The sequence below is a fragment of the Panthera leo genome, chromosome A3 (genome assembly GCF_018350215.1).
Source record: "Panthera leo isolate Ple1 chromosome A3, P.leo_Ple1_pat1.1, whole genome shotgun sequence".
NCBI classification, from domain to species: Eukaryota; Metazoa; Chordata; class Mammalia; order Carnivora; family Felidae; genus Panthera; species Panthera leo.
Genome location: NC_056681.1, coordinates 21,478,572 through 21,503,097, shown reverse-complemented (window position 1 = coordinate 21,503,097; position 24,526 = coordinate 21,478,572). Strand labels below are relative to the sequence as shown.

General features: G+C 55.5%; 1 protein-coding gene across 1 annotated transcript in view; it reads right to left on the bottom strand.

The window, feature by feature from the left end:
* TGM2 (transglutaminase 2) overlaps positions 1–19,698 on the bottom strand; it is a 32,547-nt gene extending 12,849 nt beyond the window's left edge. Inside the window, exons 1-6 of the mRNA XM_042930995.1 lie at positions 19,611–19,698; positions 15,836–16,015; positions 10,951–11,193; positions 6,994–7,112; positions 4,374–4,502; positions 3,139–3,316 (exon numbers count right to left, since the gene is read on the bottom strand). Of these exons, the coding sequence (XP_042786929.1) occupies positions 3,139–3,316; positions 4,374–4,502; positions 6,994–7,112; positions 10,951–11,193; positions 15,836–16,015; positions 19,611–19,620 (859 nt within the window). The 5' untranslated portion in view covers positions 19,621–19,698. The remainder of the gene's footprint in view (positions 1–3,138; positions 3,317–4,373; positions 4,503–6,993; positions 7,113–10,950; positions 11,194–15,835; positions 16,016–19,610) is intronic.
* Positions 19,699–24,526: the final 4,828 nt, after the last annotated feature.

Sequence of the window (24,526 nt, the reverse complement as noted above, 5' to 3'; positions counted from 1 at the left end):
CGTAGCAAGACTGGGGATTTATCGTCATTCTCAACGTAAGGGCGTGTGAGGGATTATGTAACTAGTCCTCTGAGGGCAGCGAGGGATCTGTCTTCCTTTAGGTGCCCAGACCCCAGGACAGGCCTGGCACAGACAATTTTGTCAAATGGATGAAGTGGAGAGAGGAGAGGAGGAAGGGGGTAAGGGAAGGAACAAAGGAACCGCGGAGACTCAGGGCAGGGAGCAAACAGTGAAGCAGGCAGAGGAGGGAACAAGTGTCGGGGTGGGGTGGGGGTGGGGAGCAGGGAGAGGCTTCCATTCAAGCCCCAGCTGCTGTGGGCTGCGTGAGCCGAGGCCAGTCCCCCCACCTCTCCAGGCCTTGTGTCCTCCTCTACGACACGGGGTTGGGGTACGCACACAGGGCCGGCAGTCGCGTTGGGACACCATCGGGGAAGAAGGGGGCCCTGTGCTCAAGCCCAGGCACGGTTTACAGAGGTCGTAGTGGAGGGGGAGGGGCCAGGTTGCGGTGACAGGACAGCCGCTGGCCGGGAGGGAAGCCGGGGGCACGATTCATGCCTGAGAGGGCAGGGTGCTCCTGACACATGGCATTTTGGGTGTCTTCTCACTCCCTCATTTTTTCCTGTGTTTTTTATGTGTTTTGTGAAAGTAACATATTCTCGGGGTGGGATAAAGAAAGTAGATATCTCTTTTAAAAAGTGAGGAAAGCCTTACTAAATGTAAGCTGGGAGACTTCTGTCTTTTAGTCTTGATTGAGACTGAGTCTCTGAGATAGAGGGTGGGGGTGAGGGGGCAGGATGTGACTTTGGCTCTGTCGCCCTTGGCCCGCCATCAGGCCGGACAAGAGCCTCTGGGACGGCCCTGGACGCCGGCCAGGAGACACGAGGGCCCCTGGGAGGGGACAGAGGAAGGACAGTGCTTATCCTCTGCCTCCAGCCTGGTTGCTTGTCCTGGGACCTGGGCAGTAGGCTCTTTGCTGCCCTTTGGCAGAGGCTGGTGTCCCAACCCCGGACCTTGCCCCGTCACCACATCGCAGGCCTCAGAATATAGACCAGACGTGGGGGGAGGCCTGTCCCTGAGGAGCACGGAGCCCACCGGTGTCCAAGAGACAGTGTCCCAAGAGGTCTCACCATCACAGTCTCAGGCCGCGAGGCTGCCCCAGAACCTAGGGCCCCTGGTTTCAACCCTGGCTGTGCTGCTCACCAGCTGTGTGACCTTGGGCAGCCACTTCCGGTCTCCGGGACTCCATTTCCTCCTCTACGGGGAGCTAATAAATAGCAGCTTTGGGGGAACGCTGTGGTGATTCAGAGAGACAGTGGGTGTGGGCCGTATCGTCTGCCCTGGTGCCCAGGGCAGAAGAGCACAGTGGTGCCCGTCCCTGCAAACGCCCAGCCAGTCACCGTTGGCTGACTCGTGGACATTCCAAAAATGCTCCAGGATCCAGCTGAGGAATTACACCTTCCTCCACAAACCCGAGCCTGACCTGAACCAGTGACATCTGCCCGGGTCCTAAGAGCTCTCTGTGAATTTGGTCAGTCACCATTGTGTCCCTTTTCTAGGTGAGGAAACAGGCTTGGAGACACCAGCTGTCTTGCCCAAGCCCACCCAGGACCCCTCCAGGGGCCGGAGGCAGAGCTGGGATTCCAAACAGGCAGCCCGACCCCAGGGGAGTCCCTGGGCCTCGCCCACCCCCCCACCCACCTGCAGCTCCCGGCAGAGGCCCCAGGGCCTGCGCACAAACGTAAGCCAGAACCGGTTTTCCCCGGTTCTGTCACAGGCCAGGCCTGGGAGAAGGCTGCAGGGACCCAGACTCAGCCCTCGCCTTGGGGAGAGAGGGGTCGAGCGCAAGATCCACAGCTAAGCCCTCCGGAGGTCACAGCCCAGGGGAGGGAGGTGTCTGCAAGGTGAGCTTGGGGGACCCAGGACATGGCTGGTCATGTGTCTCCAGAAAACCCACGGGCCCCTCAGAGGAAGGGGTCTGGGATTGCACAAGAAAAGGGAACGCATAGGTCCCAGGAGCTGGCAGTCACGGGTGGTGTGGCCGTGGAGAAGGGGGAGCAGGGACAGCCCAGCTGGGAGCCCGGGCCACACGGCCTCCAGATCGCTGGTGTGGAGGACAGCGCTGGGGCTCCCGGAGGCCCTTCTCTGGGCCTGGGGCCTGGTCCCGGAGTCAGAGAAGCTGGGAACCAGGACCCGCCTCTTAGATTTCCTGAGCCTAAGAAATGACAGCTGCACAGTAATTGTAGTGAGAATAATACAGCAGGAGATAAATAATTACTGTTATTACTGTTACGCATCTGAAATCATTTCACGCACTTCGCACATGTTAACTCTTTCAATCCTCGCAGTGGCCCCAGGATAAAGGCACTGTTGTTACGTCCCGTGTGGCAGAGCTGAGGCTCAGAGAAGGTCGTGATTGTCCGGGGACACAGCGGGTAGAGCGGAGCGGGGATCTGAATTCAGGCCATGGATCCAGCGTCTGTGTTTTTAACTGGTTCAGGCTACTCATCCACTCCCATACGGACCATCATCAACCCAGAACAACCTTCAGCATTTTCTGGGCTCGAATTTTTAAGATTTCTTAAAGATTCATTTTACTTCTTGGGTTTACGTTGCTTTGTCTTTCCTCGTCTGCATTTTACAAAGTGCCTTCTCTTTCTTGACATTGATATTGCTGTTATTGTCAAGCTATTAATAGCTAATATTTACTGAGAGCTGCCCTAGGCCGAATTCTCTGCTGAGCAGCTTTATATCAACCCCCGTAGGAGATAGGTCCTTTTACCCGCATTTTACAGATGAGGACACTGAGGTTCAGAAAGAAGTCATTTGCTCAAGGTCACAGAGCAGGTGACTATTACTGGGCATATTTAAGTCGGGTGTGCTCCAAAGCCCGCATCGTCAACCCTGAGCCCAGGCTGCCTCCTAAATGACATCCCTTGGTCCCAATGACCATCTGAGGGCTAGTTGTTGGACAAAGGACCGGAGAGGGGCAGCCGCTGACTCCAGGCCACACGGCACATTGGTGGTGTTGGAGGCAGAAGCAGGACCAGAACTGGGGGCTGCTGATTCCCACTGGAGAGCTCTCCCTGCCCCCCTCCGGCGCCGGTTCCAGGCCCTCCCTGCATCCAGCGTGCAGCTCACCCGTGCAGGCCACAGCCGCGAAGACCCAGCACTGGCCGTACTTGACACGCTGGCAGCCGGAGCTCTTCCAGCGCCGCAGAATGTCCACACTGCCGATCCAGAACATGGGGCTGATGCCGTCCCCGTAGTTGTTGTCCCAGCGCCCCAGCAGCACGCCCTGGTCATCGTTGCAGTTGACCTACAACCAGCGGGGGCATCGGAGGGACTGAGCCCGGGAAGCAGGTGCTGTGAGTTCAGTGCATGGGGAAAGGCAGGGAAGGGAGTTTAGGATGAGGGAACAGCCCATGCAAAGATACCAAGGTATGACAGGCCGGTATGTGGGAGACGGTTGGGGCCGGAGCCCCAGGTGGGAGAGAGAAAAGGGGAAGGGAGGAGGTGGAGAGGGGTCGAGGTTACGAAGGTGACGCTGGAGATGTGAACTTGTCCATGGGGTGGCAGGAGGGTGATAAGAGGTGATCTGAGTTTTACGAAGACCCCCTCTGGCCCCTGCCCAGATTGTGTCATTCCTCTCAAACTCCGTTGCCTTGGGAATATCATCCAGCTTCCCGACCGGGGTCCATGAGGTCTGCGTGGTCTAACCCCTGCCCACGTCGGGCACCCCGCACCCCCTTGCTCACTCCACTCCGGCAGCACCAGCCTCTTTTTTTTGCTCCTCGAACCTGCCAAAGTTTTTCCCTCCTCAAGGCCTTGGCACAAACTGCCCCCTGCCTGGGATGCTCGTCTCCGAGTTCCTATATCAGCTGAAGGATCACCACTTAGGGAGGCCTCCACAGCTCCTCCCCGAAGTTGGACTCCGCAGTTAGACCCCCTCACACCCTCTGGCTTCCTTCAGTACGTGCGTTATCGTCTAGGATTGTGCCCTCGTTCACTTGACATTTCTGTTAATGTCTCTGTTAATGACATTTCTGTCTCCTCCCACCCACCCACTAGAACATAAGCTCCATGAACTTAGAGACCATACGTGGCTTATACCTGGCTGTTTCCCCAGTGCCTAGGACACAGGTGGCACTTGGTAACTATTTGTTGAATGAGTGAATGAATGAATGAGTGAGTTAGGGACCACACGACATTACCCTTATTGGTGTAAATCCTGCCTTTCCAAATACACGCACTCTTAGCTGAGAGTTCCCCTACCGAGCCCAGTGTGGAGTGCAGCCTCCATATCACAGGAAGGGAGGAGTCCGCTGGGGCCCATCGTGGGCCTCGACCCCGGGGCGGGCCAGCCACTCACTCACCATGCCGCTCACCACCCGGCCCACGTAGACGGGACTGCTGCGGCGGGAGCAGTCGCGGCCGGCATCCCTCAGGAACTTGGGGTTCTTGTCCAGGAGCAACAAGCAAATGTCCAGGATCCCGTCTTCAAACTGTGTTGTAGGAAACAAGAGGAGGATGAGGGAAATGAGAAGTCACCTCCTCCGGGAAGCCTGCCTTGAAGCTCTGCAGCTCTACGTCCTCTCTGGTCCACCTCTCGCACTAGGGAGGTCCAGGCTGGGTCTGCCACATCTCTGTGATGCCAGCTTTGTCTGGCCCGGGACGGGGTGGGGTGGGACAGTGACAAAGTGTGAGAAAGAGGAAGGGGATGTGCCTGCATTCAGAGCCTGGCTAGGGGGGTCCTGGGAATTTGGAGGAGAAACTACAGTGTCCCTGGAGCGTCCCTCTCCTCAGAGTCACCTTAGGCCCTGCCACCGCCCCTTTCCCATCTCTGCTCTGCCAAATATCCCACTTCCCCTAAGGCCTGACTCACCCTGCAGAGCTGATGAGATTCCTCTCCTGCCCCCACCCCACCCCCACACACTGCTCTGATTGGAACTGAGGTCAATTATATATATAAATCTAGTCTTATGACTCCCGTTTCCACTGCACCCAGGATAAAATTTAGACTTTCCCTGTGAGCTGCAAGGCCCTTCACAATCCGGGCCACACCCTGTCTCTGACCTCTTATCACCACTCTCACCCACACTCATTGCCCCAGGGCCTTTGCACTTACTGTTTCCTTTGCTTGGAATGTTCTTCCTGCTACTCTCTGTATGGCTCACACCTTCTCATCCTCATTGTCATTATTAAAAGTAGGATCTTCCCTCCTTGTCTCATTACACCACACCACCTAGTCTGACAAGTCCAAAGGCAACCTGGCCCCTCCTCCCCATCTCTGTGGTCTTGTCCCAAAGCAGACTTTATCTCAGGCCTCCCTCCATGCTGCAGAACAGCTTCCCCATGGCTCTGAGCCCTTTTGTGGCTCCCTAGTGCCATCAGCCTGACATTCACAACCCGGACACTGCTGACTTTTCTCTCTTCATCTCTTGGGGCTCCTTCGCACATACAGAGCTCCCCAAGGCTACAAAATTCTTCTTAAGCATGACCCTTCTGAGCTTTTGCTCAGGCACTTCCCCTTGCTTAGTAGACCGCATTTCCTCCTCCTCCAAAGCCCAGCTCAGACCTTGCCCTATTTCAGGAATCTCCCTGATCCCCACGGGCAATTTATTCACTTCCTTTCTCTAGGTCTTATCATCCCGGGTTGTGATGGCTTCCCGAAGATTCACGAGGGCTGTGTCCAGTGGCTCAACACAAGCCTGGACCCAAAACAGGAACTCAGGGGATGAAAGGAAGGACTTGGCTTTGTTCTGTTTGTCAGGGTAAAATACAGAGCCCTGGGAAAGAAAAGCCAATTTACTTCTTGATGTATGTTATGTATCCCGGTCATACCACCATTTCCTGTACATCCCACAGCAGGCTACAGGTTCCTGGGCAGATATGCTTACAACCATTATCCCCAATAGTCAGATGGGGAAACTGAGGTCAGAGCTCCAGAGCACACAGAGAAGACTTCTTTGTGGCCCCAGGGCAGGATTCTGGAGGCCCGAATATGGAAACCCCACCCCAGGGGCTGTTGGAAAAAGCCTCAAGGTGAATCCCATGTCAGAAGGCCAACAGCCCCTAACACACCAGGAGGTTGAAGGGCCAGGAGTGGGAGGACTCTTGCTTCATGAGTTTTCTCAGCAATGTCTCAAGAACTTTCATGGGAGGCTGGATGGCAGAGGAAATAAGATGACTAGTTTGAACCCCCAGCCTGGGATGACCTGCTGGAAGGTGAGGAAACCACATGGAACAGGGATGAGCCATCTAGCTGAGGTCAGCCAAGCCCAGCCTAGACAGCTAGGCTCTGGTTGACCCATGAATTTGTAAGAAATAATAAATGGTTGTTGTTAAGTTGTAAACGTGTTGTTAAGTGTGTACATTTCAGGCTTGTTTGTTATTCAGCAGCAGCTGACTGATACAACCAGTGGTTCGCAAAGTATGACCACCGGTCAGCAGCATCAGCATCATCTGCGATCTAGTTGGAAATGCGAATTCTCAGCCCGCACCCAGCCCTACTGAATCAGAAACTAAGGGTGGGGACTCAGTGATCTGTGCTTTAACACACTTTTTTGGTGATTTCTAATGTACACTCAAGTTTGAAAACCACTGATCGAGACGATGGTTTAAAGCCTCCTCTTGGGACTTACTTAGCACATAGTGAGCATTTTTATTACTTAGTTATATGGCCTTGAATGTTCCCTTTCTCCCTCCTGGAGCACCGACCGGCCCCACAATTCCCAAAGGCTCTCCTGATTCTTTCCCCACCTTGAATCTGGGGCTGCCATTCCCACGGTGGGTAGGGCAACCCTTTGCCGTATGATCTCAGGCTTGGCCTGGGCCCTCTCTGAGCCTCCAGCCATTTCGGGGCCCTTGAATCCCTGACAGCCTGCGGTCACAACCCCGAGACCAGCTCCCACCTCTGAAGCTTTCAGCGCCTCAGACCCAGGGCCCAGCACACAGTGGGCCTGTAGCGGTGGAAAAGGCAGCATGCGGCCCTACCTGCCCAAAGTTCCAGGGTATGTTGTTGATGAACTTGGCCGAGCCCTGGTAGATGAAGCCATGCTGGGTGAGGATGTACTCCTGCCGCTCCTCATCTGAGTCCAGGTACACAGAATCCTCTGGGGATGGGAAAGAAGGGGCCTCAGCTCTGGGTCTGGCAGGGCACAGGGTCACCACAGATAGGGCAGCCAGGCGCTGAAAGCTAGGGCCGGGCCAGAGCCTCGGAGGCCCTTCTATCTTTTAATCATCAGTGAAGGATTCAATCACTTAATCAATTCTGGATGGAATGATTTAATTAATTAATTAATCGTTCATGAATAATCCTGTATCAATGAAATAAGGTGTTAGCAGCAACTGCCATTTATGCAACCCTTGCCGGGGCCTGCGAAAAGCATATGACACACATGTTAACGTTTCATCTCCACAAGAGCTCTATGAGAAGGGGACCTTGAGAGCCCCATTTTACAGGTGGAAAAACTGATGCCAACACAAGAGAGAGAGGAACACTGGACCAGGAGTCAGGCACCTCCTAGCCAATCCTCACTTGCTGGGCGACCCTGGGGAGACCACTTCTCCTTTTTCGTCCGCTTTAGTCCATAGGAAGTCTGCTCCCTGACAGTAACATGGAATGCAGATCTGGGAGGTGTTTTGCAAGCTAAAGCCCTCAGCCGGGGTGAGCAGGAGCGTAATTCAAGGCAGAGAGAAAGCCCACTAGGGTCACCGAGGCTCAGGGGAGTCGGGATCCTGTCCGCCTTGAGGGGGTCCGGGAGGGCCATCTGGAACAGGTGACCTCTGAATGCCGCCTTGATAAAGGACTAAGATTTAGATACTTGGAGCCTGGCGGGATGACATTCTAAGCAGAGGACCAGAGACAGCAAAGGTGCAGCTGCCGGGAAATGCCTGGAACTCAGTGGCCTGTGGCTGATGACTGCAGAGAAGAGGGCTGCGGCAGTCGGGGCCAGAGGGCAGGAGCCGTAAAGGTCAAGTTGGCCTTTACCTTCACCACTTCACAGGTGAAGAAGCTGAGGCTGGGGAGAGGAAATCCAGGGCCACGTCATGACTTTGGTGGGCCCTGGGCATCTTTGCTTCTGTGGGCCCCTTCTTCCATAAAAAAAAAAATTTTAAATATACTTTATGACTGCATTGGTACAATGACAAATATATTAATATCACATGTCAAAACACATCCTCTGACCTAAACATTCACTTTTTCCTCATGATTTTAAAAGAAATTGAAATATTTTTGGGGTGCCTGGGTGGCTCAGTCGGTTAAGCATCTGACTTCGGCTCAGGTCACGATCTCGCGGTCCGTGAGTTCCAGCCCCGCGTGGGGCTCTGGGCTGATGGCTCAGAGCCTGGAGCCTGCTTCCGATTCTGTGTCTCCCTCTCTCTCTGCCCCTCCCCCGTTCATGCTGTCTCTCCCTGTCTCAAAAATAAATAAATGTTAAAAAAAATATATTTGTATGGGTCCCTAAAAATATGGTGGCCCTGGCCCGGAATGCAGGGGCTCAGGCCCCTTGGGTCCCCGGGCGGTGTCTGGCCCACCGGCAAACCCCCTCTTATTGCACGGAGGAAAGCAAATGTGAAAGTGGCCGAGTATTTTTTGCCTTGTATATCCTGCACTGTTGGCTCCCGGGACTGCAATAAAAATAGCCTTACAGTAAATGAACTAGGCAGTGGTAAGTCAGCAGATAGGTTGGGAGAACGAAAGAGAAAGAAAAACCCAGGGTGTTTCGTCACTGTGGGGAGAGTGTCAGTACATGTCAGCTCGGCCCCACCCTGGCTCAGCAGGCAGGGACCGTGCCCTCCTCGCAGCTCTGCTGGTCAAGGTGGGGATGAGAACCCCACCCCCGCCCCCCACCTCCCCAACCTTCCTCCCACCCCCCTCGGGGATAGGAGGCTCGGGTTCCAGAGGCAGGCCCCAGAGGGACAGCAATTTTCCTATCCCACCCACACCCACACCTCCACTGAGCCCAACTTCCTGCCTCAGCATCACCAGCTCCAACTGTCCCCTCCGGGCTCCCGCCCTGGGATGTGGGTCACTTTAGTCACTGAGCTGCTTGGCTGACAGCCACCCCAATCCGCAGGGCGGGGATGGGGCAGGGCTGGAGGAAAGGCCAAAGGAAGGGGACATCCCCAGAACTCCGCTCCCTGTTCCCTGAACTTTGAGACCCTGTGGTGTCGACGAGTGGGGGACACTGGCGTCTTCCTGCTCCACGGGCAGGGCTGGCGACTAGCCGTAAGCTTTGCAGATTGGTGAGATCAAAACACATCTCCAGTGCAGTCCAGAGAAGCCACTTCTGTCCCAAGACACCATTTCATGTGGCCCCAGGGCATGTGAGCAAGGATGAGTGATCTTCCCTGTGAGGACCTCCCGGGGACGACCTCATGTCCCTGGGTGGAGGGCCAGATCAATAAACTGTCCTCACTGGCAAGATGTGGAACATTCTGAGCTCTTAAGAAGAAAAAGCAGATGGATGCACACTGGTGGGGAAAAATCCTCAGGATGTATGGTAGAGGGGAAAAGTGGAATAAGTTGTAGGTTGATGTATACTGTGGGATCCTTTTATGTTTAAGAGAAACCCATTAACGCAGCGATGTCTCCAGGCACATGCACTCGAATCTAAGGAGAGGAGCCCCCCAAGACAGCTAATAATGGTGCTCCCCAAGGAGGAGAGTCAACATGGGGGCCGTTTCCCTGTAATGCTTAAAGCTTATATGAAGAGGATGTTCTCATGTCTTACTGTTATACCTAAAAATAAAAGCCGGAGTCCCTGCGTGGCTCAGTAGGTTGAGCGCCTGACTTTCGATTTCAGTTCACGTCATGATCTCACGGTTCATGGGTTTGAGCCCCGCGTCGGGGGGAATTCTCCGTCTCCCTGTCTCTCTGCCCCTCCTCTGCTCGCCCTCTCTCTCTCCAAGTAAATAAGCTTAAAAAAAAAAAAAAAATTAAAGCCAAGATATGTACAAGAGAAAATAAAAAACCTTTCCCCTCAAATGTGTTATAAAATGTCCCAAAATGGTGAAGAAAAAAATAAAAGCAGTGATCCAGTAAGAAACTGGTCGTCTGATGCTGGAGAGGCTGGAAAGTGTGGCTGGACCCCAGCGTTGAGGAGGGACTCCCCATTCCCAGGCCTGCCCACAAGGCATCTCTCTCTGCCGTGCTATGCAGGAGCAAGAAAGAAATGGATCTGATTGCCCTGTCGGTCAGATGGGGAAACTGAGGCCCGGGAAGGGATGTGGCAGCCCCTGCCTCCCCCTTCCTCCTCGAGCCAGCCTCCTTTCTTCTGAGCTGTCCCCTGCAACTTGCTAGTTTTGCCCAGCATTGCCCACTTACTTACTTAGAGGACCCTTCAAAAGCCACTTGACCTCTCTGAGCCTGCTTCCTGTCTGGGAATCGAGGACACTAACAATCTCCCCCGTGGGATTATTGAGAGGAAGAATTGAGGGGCACGTAGTTAACCAAACTGCTCCTGCCCGCCTCTCCTGGTTACCCTACCCCTCCACCTCCCTCAGGTTCCCCTCCCCAGGCCGGTCTGGGGAGATTTCAAACAGAGCCCCACGAAACACAACCAGACGTGGAGCCATGGCCCTGGGCCTCCCCTGGGCATCGCATTCCCGAATGGGGCTCTGAACCCGAGACGCGTCTGTGCCCCGGCACAGTGCGGTGGGAACACATGAGCTCCGGCACAGGGTGAGATCCCTTGGTAGCTGTGTGGCCTTGGGCAAGTCATTTTGTGTCCGAGTGCCTGTCTCTTCCTCCATAAGTAGGGATAATAATAAGTGTACTCACATCGCAAGGTTTTGGCGAGGCCGGAGCTCGGCACGGCTCTGAGGAGGTTTTGCTCAACCTGCTTTGATGTCTCTTCTGCCCCACTGCCCCCACCCTCAGTGGCCCCCGTGGGTGGGCCCGGCCCTGCCCGTCTCCGCACCCTGCTGACGGATCGTATGTCTCACCTGCGCACCAGGGGTTGAAGAGCAGGATGAAGTGGCCCAGCACGAAGCTGGAGCCCTGGTAGCCGGTGGAGGCCTCCAGGCTGAGGCGGTACAGGCCGATGGGGGCGTTAGGCGGGGTGCTGAACTGCAGCGAGAGGGCACTGTCCCGCTGGTCCACCACCTTGGCCGTCCAGGCACCTTCCTCCACGGCATCGGACAGCGGGAAACGGGCCCGGGTGCCGGCCTCCTTGCTGGGAGCTGGGCCTGACAGAGGAGAGGCAGTGGCCGTGAGCCGGACGTGGGCAGGGAGGGACAGCGGCAGACCCGGCGGGGGCCGGCACACGCCGGGGGTCCCACGGGCCTGGGTCGGAGGCCGAGGTGCGCTGCCGGCCGTTGAGGGAACTTTGGCGAGAGGTTTCACCTCTCTGAGCCTGGGTTTCCTCGTCTGTAAAGCGAGGGTCAGACCCCGACCTCGCAGGGCGCTTTTGCGAGAGCATGTGACAGGTCTCGCTCCCACAGCAGGTTCCCAACCGGACAGATGTCTCCCGGGGGAGGGGACCGCTCAACCTGGGTCAGGGCCTCCGTCGCGCTGCCTGGGCTGGCGTGACTTTGCACGCCCTTTCTCTGGGCTCGGTTTGTCCATCTGTAGCACCAATGGATGCTCCATTTCCTCCTAAATCCTTTACCTGCAAGGGTCCAGCTCTTCCTTTCAGAAGAAGAAGCCCAGACTTTGAGTAGGATAAGACCTTGGTCCTCTGATGCCCCACAGGAACCCGTCTGGGAGGTCCCTTGCTGGTAGGTGCTGGCCCATCCAGCCTCTAGGTGTCTGTCTCCCCAGGGCCCCCTCCGGCTTTTGGCCTCTGTATCTTCAAAGGCAGCTCCAAGGAGGTAGTTATAACCACCGCCCCCCACCGCCTGCTTTCCCTGAGACCTCTTGTACAGATGGGAAAACTGAGGCTCAGAGAGGAGGGGGTCTCCCGAGGATATCGTAGGGGTCTGGGGCAACGTCAGCGTCTGAGCCCAGATCTCTAGGCTCTGGGCTGTCCTCCAGGGCGCCTCTCATTCCCGTGGTCTCTTGTGAGGGGTCTGGAAGCTTCAGCGAGATAGGGAGCCTGCTTTTCCTGGTACGGGGAGGGCCCTGCCTGGGCAGGCAGGTTTGAGTCATGGGAGGGCGAGGAGGGGCTGGTCATCTTTTCTGGACTTGGGTGGCCGAGAGGAGAAACAGAACCTTCTCTGCCTGGTTGGGCGGCTGCCCGGGAAAGTTTATTTTTATCCTTTCATCTCCCTCCCTGTAGCTCTGACCACCTGCTGCTAACAATATGGGGGCTTGTTCACTGAGGGGCTCCCTCCCAGCACCCTGCCTCCTCCTACCCACCCAACAGCCCCGGCCACACCCGAGCCCAAATATAACCGTGAGCTAACAGGCATGACACAGGCCTCCGAGGCCCTGACTGGGTGCCAGGAGTCAGCTATAAGCCTGAGAAGTCAGGCAGCACAGGGCCCCAAGAGCCAGCCTGGGTCTGGTCCCCCTTCTCAGGTTCTGAGTGCTCCGTGAGCTGGGCTAAGTCACCAGGCCTCTCCGATCTGCAATTTTCTCATCCAGGAAGAAAACAGGCTTGGACCACATGCGTGAGGAGGGTCGATCCTGTGTCTGAAACTGGCTCTGTGACCTCGGACAAGCTACTTAGCTTCTTTGGGCCTCAGTGTCCTCATCTGTAAAATGGGGTCAATTACAGTATACCTACCTCCTCGTAAGGTCATTATAAAGCCTAAAGCAGTTGAGGTACATCGCATGGTGCCTGGCACACAGTAAGTGCTCAATAAATGATAGCTCTGGTTTATTATTGTCACTATCACTTCCTGGCCCGGTTTAGAGGACCGGCAAAGGACTTCTCAGGAAGCATTCAAAACAGTGACTAGTGCAGTAATTGTGCAGTAAATGTGGGCATTCCTCAGCGTCGTCAAAAGGGACTATTAAAAGTCAGAATCCCCAGGCCAAACAACAGATTTTGAGGACTGGGGTGGAATGTAGACATTGTCTTGTTCAACTGAATCACTTTACAGATATGGAAAGTGAGGCTGCGAGGGACAAAGGCGGGGAGACCTGTTTGCCTGGGACAGCCCCAGTTTATACCTGCGGCCCCAGCATAATTCTTAATGGTGTCCTTTCATTCTCAGAAATGTCCCTGTTTGGACATCCAGTGATCTGGTCACCATGGGAATAGCCTGGGCCAGGTCCCATAGCCACTGTCTCTATTGACATACTACCCTCAAGGACAGGTCAGGAAACATTTCCCTTTCTCCCCGTCCTGGGGCAGCTGTGCACACACACACAAACACACACACACACACACACACACACACACACACACACTGCTTTCTTCCAAGGGTCCCGGATGGGGGATCGGGGAGAGAACAGGTTGTTCCCCCCCCCCCACCCCCCGCACCACCACTGCTCACATAAGCTGGCTTCAAAAAGTCATCGGCTTTGGTTTCACATCTTTGTGGGGCCAGAGATGCTTCAGGGAATCCCTGTGGGCCTAAATGACCTGGAGACCTGAGGAGTCCTGGGGACTATCCCAGACCATGACTGGGTGGAGTAGGGGGGTGGATGAGGGGAACCTTCCAGAGGAAAGCCCTCTATTAACCTCATAAAGGTTCTTTTCACTCCCTCAGGCTGGCCTCACTCCCACCCCACTCACCCTCCAAAGCTCGGTCCCCTCTTGGAAGGAAACAGCTTTATTCCCATAATAAAGTGTTTGTCTATTGCGGTCTGTGTCCCGTAACAGACCCTGTCAGGTCTCCAACTATCTGGGTGAAATACACAGCATCCGGGTATGTGTAGGATCAGGCCACATACTCCATTCACTGAGTGACCTTTGCCAGCTCTCTCCTCTCTCTGGGCCTCAGTTTCCCTTAGGAGGCAGGACAGGCTGATCACAAGCTAGAATGTTGCAGCACAAGAGCAAGGTGCTCAGGCCAGGCCTGGGGCTGGGTACTGATCCAAACCAGGCCTTGAGATGAAAAGCCTGGCTTCCTGGTATTGTCCCTCAGGCTTCCTCAGCCCATGGGAGGGTCTTGGTGGCCCAGACAGGGAAGCTGTGTGCATCCAGAGATAGAGTGCCCTCCGTGTCTGCTCGAGGGCTTTGGAGGTGACCAGCACAGACCGGCTATGGTTTGAGATAAATTGGTAGAGACTGGAGAACAGAGATTAGCTGCTGGGATGGGAAGGTCAGCTGTACCCACCCCCTCCCCCAACCCTGAACTTGAGGCCTAATTACCTGGCACCAGGCCGCCTAGATAAATGGAGAAAAAGAAAGAAAGGAGATGCCTTGAAAGAAGAGAAAGAAGGTGGGAAGTCAGTGGTAGCCTCCTCTGGCAGTTTCTCTACTGTTCCATTTCACAGAAGAACAAACTGAGGCCCAGCAGGCCCTTATGGTGATTAGGTAAATATGTCTGCTGTCAGCTCACCAGTGAAAAGCCTCAATTCTGGGGGCAGGTTTGAACCCTGCTTTGTCCTTAACTTACTGTGTGACCTGGGCAGGTAACTTGACCTTTCTGAGCCTCAGTATTTTCATCTGTAAAATGGGGTCTCAGTATGTTTCCCAGATGGGCAGATCGAGAACGAGCATGCATACAGTAGGTTGCTGTGATTCTCATCATCCCAAGCCTGACCCTGACCCTGACTCTTCTCAGGGTATCCTACCCAGCACATAACTGTCATATACTACAACCTTCCACTTTACAGAGAGGGAAACTGAGTTAGAAAGATCAGAGGCTCCTGGATGCTCTTCAGTTCAGTTAGAAAGGGCCCCAAGGGTACTGGTTTTGCAGGGGGCGGGGGGGGGGGGGGCTGCCCCTGGGTAGTAGGTGTATCTGTGCCAGAAGCAGAGGGGAAGGAAGGAAAGGCACGGGGGAGATATCCGTGGCCGGTCTGCAAGCACCATGATAAGCCTTATCAAACGGCCACCCAGGTAAATATGGGCCGCAGCCTGTTTGCTGCTCTCTCTGCCCTCGGTGGTCTCAGAAAGAACTGGCCTTTCTCACCCTTGGGCAGAGTCCCAGCCAGGTGGCCCCTAGCTGATCTCAAGGGAGTGGTTCCCACCAGGAGCCAAATCCAGAGATTTGGCATTCGAGGCCACTTTCCCAGGAATGGCAAGCAAAGAAGATTGGGAACTGGGCATGTGGGGATGACGTGGCTGGGGCCTCAATGTCCTTTCACCCGTCACTGGGCCCCCCAGAGCAAAAGCAGCAGCGGCTACTAACGTCTACAAGGCACCCCGCCACGTCTGGCCCTTCTCACCTAACACCTTCTACCAGGAGTGCTTTTCACAAGATAAAACTCAAGCCCAGAGAGGCTAAGCAACTTGTCCAAGGTCACACAGCAGGTAGGCAATCCAGTCCACACCAGAGCCCAGGTCTGCCACCCCTGAGCCTGAGGCAGCCCTCCTGAGGCCTGGAGAAGGAACTATGGGAACACAAAATTGTCCCCTCAGGGAGATGGCAGCTGGGTTCTCTCCACTACCCAGAGCCAACGTGAGCCCGATCCCAGAGGACTTCAGGTTATGCGGATTGGGGGAAGTAGCTGTTGATAAGAGTTGGAAAGCTGTTTTGATTTGGGCAGGATCTTGATGACCTTTGTGGTAGGAAGCTGTTATCCAGGGCGATAACAGGTTTTCTGGAACCGGGTGCCCAGCAAACTTGTTTACGAGGCTGGGAGGCCTGGGGCGTCCCCTTTCCACTTTCTGGGCCTCAGTTGCCTCATCTGTACAATGGGGCTAGTGACCGCTAGGACCTTCTCGGTGGGGGGGGGGGGGAGCAAAGAGGAACGGAGCCACCTGCCTCATTGTCAGGGGGCCAGGAGATCACAGAACAGAGCAGGTCGGGGCGACGGGGTGGTACTCACCGGTCGTGACGCTGAAGGTGAGGCTGTCCACACTGGCCTCATAGTTTCGGCCCTTGAAATGCAGTGTCAGCCGGAAGGCCTGGCCCCGCCGCACCACCAGCTTCTCCCGGCACAGGTCGGCTGTGTGGTGGTCACGGCCATTGGCCTCCAGCTCCAGGTCAAGTCTCTCCAGAACCAGTTCTGCGGAGACAGCAGGAGGGGCGTGAGCCTGAGCCGGGGTGGCCTCCCTCAGCCAGTTGTGCCCTCGGGGCTCCGTGGATGTGGGGATCCCCGGGAGCCAGGCCTCTCTGGATGATGGCTACCCGCCCTGCCCCCTCCCAAGCCCCCACCCACCCCTGTCACCCTGGGGTCAGCCGGGGCCGAATCTCCCCGACGACTCTTCTCTTCCTCATAGTCACAACGCCGTGCTCACTGTCATAGTCACAATGTCGTGCTCACTGTGGCGTGGTGGGAGAAGTCCTGGCCGCCGTCCAGCATCGTGACCTCAGGCAAGTCCACTTTCTGGACTCCCGTTCCTCACCTGTCACGGGACTGCTGTGAACCACTTAGTACGGTGCCTGGCACATAACAAATGCTCACTCAACAGGAGCTATTCGGTCACGGTCACGATTAAAGGGTTCTTTTGTTAAAAGTGAGGTGGGGCAGTATTGGGCGGAGGTTCGATTTTGCCTTTTAGGTTCGGCTTTCAATTTACAGGGCATACGGAGGACTGAGGAACATGTTAAACACAGAACCAGGATGCGATCGGACAAAATTCACACTCTGGGAGACAAAAGGCAGAGGAGCTGGTTGTCTCAACAAATAAACCGCAAGGTGGGGCGTCTGGGTGACTCAGGCCATTAAGCGTCCGACTCTGCATTTCAGCTCAGGTCACCGTCTCCCGGTTCCTGAGACCGAGCCCTGCGTCTGGCTCCACACTGAGAGCACAGAGCCTGCCTGGGACTCTCTCTCTCCCTCTCCCTCTCTCTCTGTCCCTCCCTCACTTGCAGGCACGTTCTGTTTCTCTCTCTCAAAATAAATAAATAAACTTAAAAAAAAAACTGCAAGAAAAAAAAAGAAAAAAATTAGTTGAAGGGAGAAACTATAGATTAAGAGAAACTGAAGACACATTTCGACCCGTTGTGGTATGCAGGTCTCATCTGGGTCCTGGTCTTTTAAAAAGTATTCTAAAACGTTTATTATACTCATGAGACGATCACAGATTTGAATGCCCGTGGAATCGTGGCGGTAGTAAGGACTTTTGGTTAATTTATTCATGTCTTAAAGAGAGAGAGCCCTTAGGTTTTACTGAAATATCGGCAGGTGAAATGGTGATGTCTGAGATTTGCTTCCAAATAACAGGGGCAGGGGTGGGGAGGTGAGGGGTACCGGGAGGCAGGAGCGGCCACAGGAGGCTGGGTGATGAGAACACAGGCATGTATTATATTCTTCTCTTTACTTTGATGTGTCTTCAATATTCTCCATGATAAAAAAGGTTTGAAAATGACAGAGGGTTTGGAGACTTCCGGACCTACGCTTTTCAGTTCTGCAGTGCTGCTGTGTGACCCTGGACGGGTCTCTCTCCCTCTCTGTGCCTCCTCTGAAGTCTCAAAAGGCTGCTGAGAGGACGAGCAGAGGAAGTGGGGCCTAGCCCAGGGCAGACGTTTGTTATGTGAAAGCTCTATTTGTAGTTTCAAAGGGAGCTAAAGGCCAAGGCAGGGGTAGAGGTCATGGGTGGGGGCGGGGAGTCCGAGGGAAGCACACACCTCAGAAATCTTGGCAAGCTCAAGGTTAAGATTAAGAAGACCGCAGCGTGGGGAGAGTGGGCAAGGTGGACTCTCAGAGCCGTGGGGCCCTTGGAGAGTACGCGGTCCAGCTGAGACCCAGGGGCAGGGATCTGCCCAAAGTCACCCAGCAAGTGGGTCCTTCCACTGGGCCATCGACTCGGGTGCCCTGCTTCTGCCATGGAAGATCCCCAAGTGCCCGGTGACTGCTGAGAGAGGGCTTTGACACGGCTTTTCTCCCCCAAAACCTCACAACAACGACTCCACCTATGCAGATACTATCACCACTGGGAGGAGATATTCCGAGGCAAGCTGCGGCCTTGGGATTTGAACCCGGGCTGTGGATTCTGGAGCTTGCACTGGAAGCCCCTCGCTCCACGGCTCAGGGTTTGCTCCCCATCTCCCCCACTCCTTCCTTCCCTTCCCTAACACTCCCGTGTTGTTCTGAGCCTGGGAAGAGACCCGAGGGACCTGCCCCCTGGGGCTCAGAGCAGGAGAGACCTCCCCCACCGCCCGGGAGGGCTTCTGGCTGGCCTGCTAGGGTGAGGAAACACTGTTTTTGAAAACTTCTACTCCAGAGAGCTTAAGCAGGAAGAGACCACCATCGTCCCCCCTGGAAGACCATAGAGAGATTGTCAGTTCCTGGGCTGGGACAGGTGGGGTGCTTTCTTGGGCTATCATCTAAAGAAGAATTTCCAGAAGTCATGCCCAGCTCCCAAGGTGCAGAAGCACTGAGCTCCAGGATCACAGGATTTCTGCACTGAGTAAAGGACCCCAGGTCTCCCAGGCCAGCGGGACCCCTGTAGGAGACGGCCACTGTGGTAATGGGGCAGGTAGGTCATCCACAGCTGGCACCTCCAGGGTCCCCCAGCCCCACTGAGCCTCCCTCGGGGCCAGGGATGGGAAACTGCATCCGAGATGCCACCTAGAGGACCCATCGCAGCCAGCCCTGAGCTGGTTTTTGATCTCATGTGTTGGGGAGCCAGATCCCAGCTAGGGACAAGGGTAGCCCGAGGTCACTCGGTAGGTCAGCTTCCCTCCTCCCGTCCCTGCTCCACATGCCCCATGTCCCTCTTCAGAGCCCCTCTCCCAGCGCCTCCTTCCCGGGCTGCAGGGTGGTGTGGAGGCCCTCTCCACATGGACTCGAGCCAAGAGTTAGCCGGGTCACGGGGTCCAGCCGCTTTAGTCCACGGACACCCTGCATTGCAGAAACCCCTCCCCTGGGACAGGAGTGCTGCCACCGCTGCGACTGTGTGTGTGTGTGTGTGTGTGTGTGTGTGTGTATGTGTGTGTGTGTGTGGAGTGGGGGAGCAGGTAGGAAATTAATCGGACCCTGACTCCACTCCCCTTGGCCCTCACGGATGTACCGAGGGCGACCCATCCATGTTTTACGGGAGGGGAAACTGAGAATCGACAAGTGGCCAAAGACTGGGGTTGCAGAACTTGGGGGCCGGAGGGGACCTTAGAGAACATGTGTGCTCTCAGCCCAGAGGGTGCTAGAACCTCTTCTCTGGCCCCAGGGCCAAGGAGTCAGCCAGGCATGACTTGCACACCTCTAGGTACGACATGCACGCCTCCTCCCCGCGGCTGGCAGGGACCAACCAAAGCTAAGTGTCCTGAGGCCAGGCCAGACCCTGCTGCACAGCTTCGTGCCGGCCGGTCCACAGCAGGGACCCAGCCCCGCTAACTGACCGAGGACAAGTGACAGTGGCCCGCTAGTCCAGTGCTCTACAGTTTACAACACGCCTGCATGTTCCACTGCTTTGTCTGATTCGGGGAGGCAGGGGTTAATGATTTTGCCCTGGGGATGGAAAGGCCCCAGCGGGGCCAGGCCTGAGGGGGAGCCAGGCCCTTCTCACCCAGCCCAGCCTTCCTGTTGCTCTCCAGACTGGGGAGAGCGCCTGCCAGGTGTTGACCCCCAGCCGACCATGGCACAGGGGGGACCCCTGAGACAGGGAGGGGTGGCCAGGCGCGGGCCCGTGCTTGGCGGCAGCGCTGACCCTGATACTCACCCTCGGCCATGGTCAGGTGGTGGCGGTGGCTCCTCTGACGGGTGGCAGGACCCTCCAAGTGCGACCACTGAAGGCGAGCACTGCCGAAGCTGAGAGGGACAGAGAACTTATAGCCCGCTTTGGGCGGGCAGGGGGCGGGGCCGCGCCAGAAGGCGGGGCCACGGCGGGGCCACCTTTGCCCATTCTGGGCCCTGCTCTCCGTCAGTTAGGGTGCCCCGGGGGCAGGAGCCTGAGAGGAGAGGAGTGGCAGCTGGGCAAGGGCGCCCCCTGGGGGAGCGGACAGCACTCAAGGCTGCGACGGCAATGGACAGAGACACAGAATTAGATCAGGACACACAGAGGCACCTGGACACATCATCAGACTCTGGGTGATAGAGGCACCTGGGCACAGAAGTACACACACACACACGCACACACACACACACACACACATCATCAGGTGTGGACACAAGCAGAGCGGGGCACCCACAGACGCACAAAACTGCAGAAACTCTGAGATAGACCCCCACGCAGACGTGGGCTCGTGTGCAGGCATGCAGACATCCCACAAAGATAGGCACACCCACACCACTTCCTGTGGCAAAACCGATAATCTGCCTCTCCCCGTCCACCCCTCAGCCCATCTCATCATCTGTCCGTCCATCCAGCACCCCGTCCACTCCCCCACCCATCTCTCCCTCTCTTCCCCTCTGCTCCCTCCACTGAGTTTCCCTGCGGATCCACTGTGTGCCAGAAAGAAACAAAGCCAAACTTCCAGGGACTCAGCCTCTGACCCCTGGAACCCAGCACCTTGGCCGAACTCATCCTGGTCTCTCTGGTTCTCCAGGCTCCTATGCTTCTTACCCACTGGGAAGCCTGAGCAGGGAGGGTCCCCGGAGAGACTGGAGCCTGTGGGCCTCCCCCAATTTTTTTTTTTTTTTTCTGGAACAAGTTCCATACGTATTGATGGATCTGGGCTACCAAACTGGCCTTAGTTTCCATTCCTGTGTGACCTAGTGCAGGGAATACATCCACGTGGCTTTAGTGGCTGTTTGTCCCTGGGTTAAATGGGCCCTGTCGGGGGTCTTAGGGGAGCAAACTCGCAACACGGTGATGGGTCCTGCTGACCTGTAAAATATAACCCTGTGAGTGAACCTTGTAATTGCCCCCTTTTACAGACATGGTAACAAAAACTGTTTCCTGCAGCTGGCAAGAGCTCGGAGGAAGAAGCAGGGTGAGTGACAGCAACCAAGAAACCAGGTTTGGAGTTCCTGCTCCGACCCCGACCAGTTGTGTGACCACAGGCAGGTAGGTTGACTCTCTGGGCCTCAGTCTCCCCTCTGCAAAATGGTGGCAAGAATTCCTTTCTTGTCGGCCTGGAGTTTTGAGCACCTAATAGGTAACGAGCACTTAATAACTGGGGTTCCCTGAGTTTTGGAGCAAAATAGCCAAGGGTCCCAAAACACTTGGCCCTGACGGACAGGGACCTCAAGGAGAAACAGGAGGGCTGGGGACTGTCAGGCTTGGTAGAAGGGGTACTGCAGGCTGTATGTTTCTACACATGTCAGCCCTGCCCCAGGCGAAAGGGTGCATTTTGCTTCTGTCCATTCTCTTCCACTTGGAAATAATACCTTCTCCTCTACTTGGTACTAATTTTCCTTTGTAACCCGTCTGGGAGCTCCCTCCAGGACAGGAACCCACTCGACTCTCTTTAGAATACCCATCGGGTTGTTCCTGGTAGGGGACCTGGCCCAGAGCCCCGGGCCTGTACGCAACCCAGACAGCTGCCTCCTGTTCCTTCCTCTGCCCTTTCCATAGAACTGCGGCCACCTTAGTGACACAGTGACTTGAGCAATCAAGGATCGGGACCGGCTTCCAAGAAGTGACAAGCAGTGGCCAGAGCCCAGGCTGGGCTTAAAGACTTGATTCCAGGCCTGGGGACCAGGGGTCCCTTGCCCCACTCTTTCCCATCTGTTCAGAGGGGCTGGGAAATCCTGCCTTGTCTTACTTTATTGGACAAGTAAAGATTCAAACTCCATTTTACTAAAGGAAAGGCAGACCCAGAGAGGGAGGCAATGGGCTTAAGGTCCTCAGAGAGCGTAGGCAGGGGTCCTTCATCTCCACGCGGGAGGAATGCAGTGCAATGGTCAGAGGGGAGCATCTGGGCTCACTCTTGGCTGTGTGACCCTGGGCAAGTTACTAGACTTCTCTGAGCCTCAGTTTCCTCCTATATAAAACGGGTATACTAAGAATACCATTTTAATAGTTTTAATATGTGTGAGTAAAACAGGCTGCAGACAACGGAGAATATTGTCTACTGTCTAGAGGTGCTCAGAAGAAGTCTCTGCCTCCCAAATAAATCTTGTACCCGGGGTCACTGACTGATGAGGTTGAGTCACTCCCTAAACTCCACCATTAGGGAGATCAGTCCTTCACCTCTCTAAGGTTCCAGGCCTCAAAAGTGAGGGTTTTTAAAGTTTTTTAAAGCTTATTTATTTATGTGAGAGAGAGAGAGAAAGAGAGAGAGAGAATATGAGTGGGGTAGGGGCAGAGAGAGAGAGGGAGAGAGAATTCCAAACTCCACACTGCCAGGGCAGAGCGTGAGATCATGACCTGAGCCGCGACCAAGAGTCAGATGCTGAACCGACTTGAGCCACCCAGGAACCCTGACAGAAGTGAATTCTTAGAACTTTTGAATAACCTCGTACCAGCCAGACGTGCCATTTAAATCTCACAATACGATGCTCGTCGTTTGTTAAATAAGGAAACTGGGGCTCAGAGCAGTGAAGTGACTTGCCCAAAGTCACACAGCTCCCAGGAAGTGGGAGCTTGGAACCCGGGGTTGATTCAAAAGCCTGTGCTGACTCTTCCATGGTTCAGAGGTCAGTCCTATTCCACCTGCTCCCCACCCCCTCCCTCCCAGGGGTAGGGCCTCAGGGGCCTGGGTCAGGTTCAGTCCTACAGCTCTCTGTAAGTGAGGCTTCCGAGGGCAGTTGTCAATGCTTCTGAGCCATGGTGCCTGGTAGTTTCAATAAACGTTTGTGGTGTAAAAGAGGGAGGGATGAGTCAGAGAGAGTTGAAGGAAGAACGGAAAGAAGGAAAGGAAGAAAAGAATGAGGTTCAGAGAGGTTGGGGAAACTGCCTGAGGTCACACAGCACGACTGGGATCCCAGAGCCTGGCTGGGCTTTGCTGTTCTCCAAGGACAAGGAACTCCCAGTCCAGAGATGGCCTGAGCTGGGAGGAGCGGGGGAGGGCAGGGCAGGGGAGTAGTGGGTGGGACCATGATAGGGCATTTGAAGGCCTCAATTTCTCTACCAACTGGTGACTAATGGCAGATGAACAGTGTCTGGCATGAGAGAGCCCAGAGAGGGCAGGGCCAGACTCCCTTGAGGTGGGATGGGATGAGGTAGGGGTGTTAAGACGAGGGGCGGCGAGACGCACGGAAAATGTCAAGGCATAGGCGTGACCTTTCAACGGGTGTCCTGTCTGGGACTGGGATCTGGGTGGCTGGCGGGGGTGGGGACCAGAGAGCAGAGCGCCTGACTGGGAAGGGCCCTCCCAATATGTCCATTTTACAGATGGAAAAACTGACCTGGCCATCTTGCCTGCAGCTCTGTCCTCGCAATGCCCCTTCGGCTCTGTGACGGTGGGCACTTTAATTCACCTTGGTGGGGCTTCGGTTTCCGTTTCTGTGAAAGCAGCAATCACACCGCAGACCTCACGGGGCTGCTCTGACGGTGTGGGGAGCCGCGGGGCCAAGGGGAGCCTTCAGAGGTCTGTGTGAGCCCCCTCCCTGCTGAAACACCTCAGGGCCAAGTCGAGCTCTTCATCTGGCCTTCGAGGCCTTGCAGGTCTGGCCCAACATACCCTCCAATTGCGTCGCCCACATCTGCACCCTCCAGCCTCACCAGGCACACCGCTTGGCCCCAGACACACCCCAGGGTTATCTACCTCTGGGCCTTTGCTCGAGCTGCGCCCTCTGCCTGGGATGCCCTCCCCTCTTACCTGCCACTTGCACCCGGGCTCTGCCCCCCTCCCAAAGGCCACCTGCTCCTGGAACCCATCCAGAGCAGGACTTCCTTTCCCTCATAGGCAGCGCCCGAAGGGCACGGTCACAGCCCGCCTTGAATCAGGACCAGTGTGTGCATCTATCTCTCTCCACTCACCTGCTCAATAGATGTTTGTTGCGTGAATAAGTGACCTGGGGTAGCGAGAGCAAGAGAGAGAGAGAAAGAGAGAGTGAAAGAGACTTGTTCAAGCCTGGGATAAACCCAGAGCCTTGACTGGCAGGATTTACGGTGCCAGTGGCCCCTGGCGGGACCAGGAGCCAGCCAGGTGCTGGAGAGGGTGAACAACTTTCCCTGGGCCACACAGCAAGTAACAGCAGAGTTGCCCTTGAGCCTTCAAACGCTACATAAAAGTAAATATTGGCCCGGTACCTCTATTCCCAATTTTTAAAATGTAGGAAGCTGCTTTTATTTAACTTGCAGTTGGGTACTACATCGTACCAGGGAGCAGGGTGGGACACGAGGCATGCCTGATGGAACCAGTGGTGAGCTGGTGTGGCAGCGGCTGACTCGGGTCCCGCAGCCCCAGGCTCCAACCCCGGCCCCCTCCTACCGGATGTGTGGCCTCAAGCTTTAGTCTCCTATGAAAAGAGACTCTAAACCCCCAGCCCACTGGGCTCAGAGGAGGAGATCCAAAGAGGAGGCGAAAGCCTCTCCCAAGGAGAAAGTCACTTCTATTATTGTTGTCCCCACTAGGCGGTTACAGTCGGATGGGGAGTTGCACGACTTTTCGAGAGTGGAGTCTTGACCGTTTCAGGCAGCAAGATTTGCCCTACTCATGGGAAAACCCACTTCGACCCTACTTACAACCCATTATCGCTTTCTTGGCATCCAGCCCTAAAAAAGAGGTAACATACCAGCCTGATGTA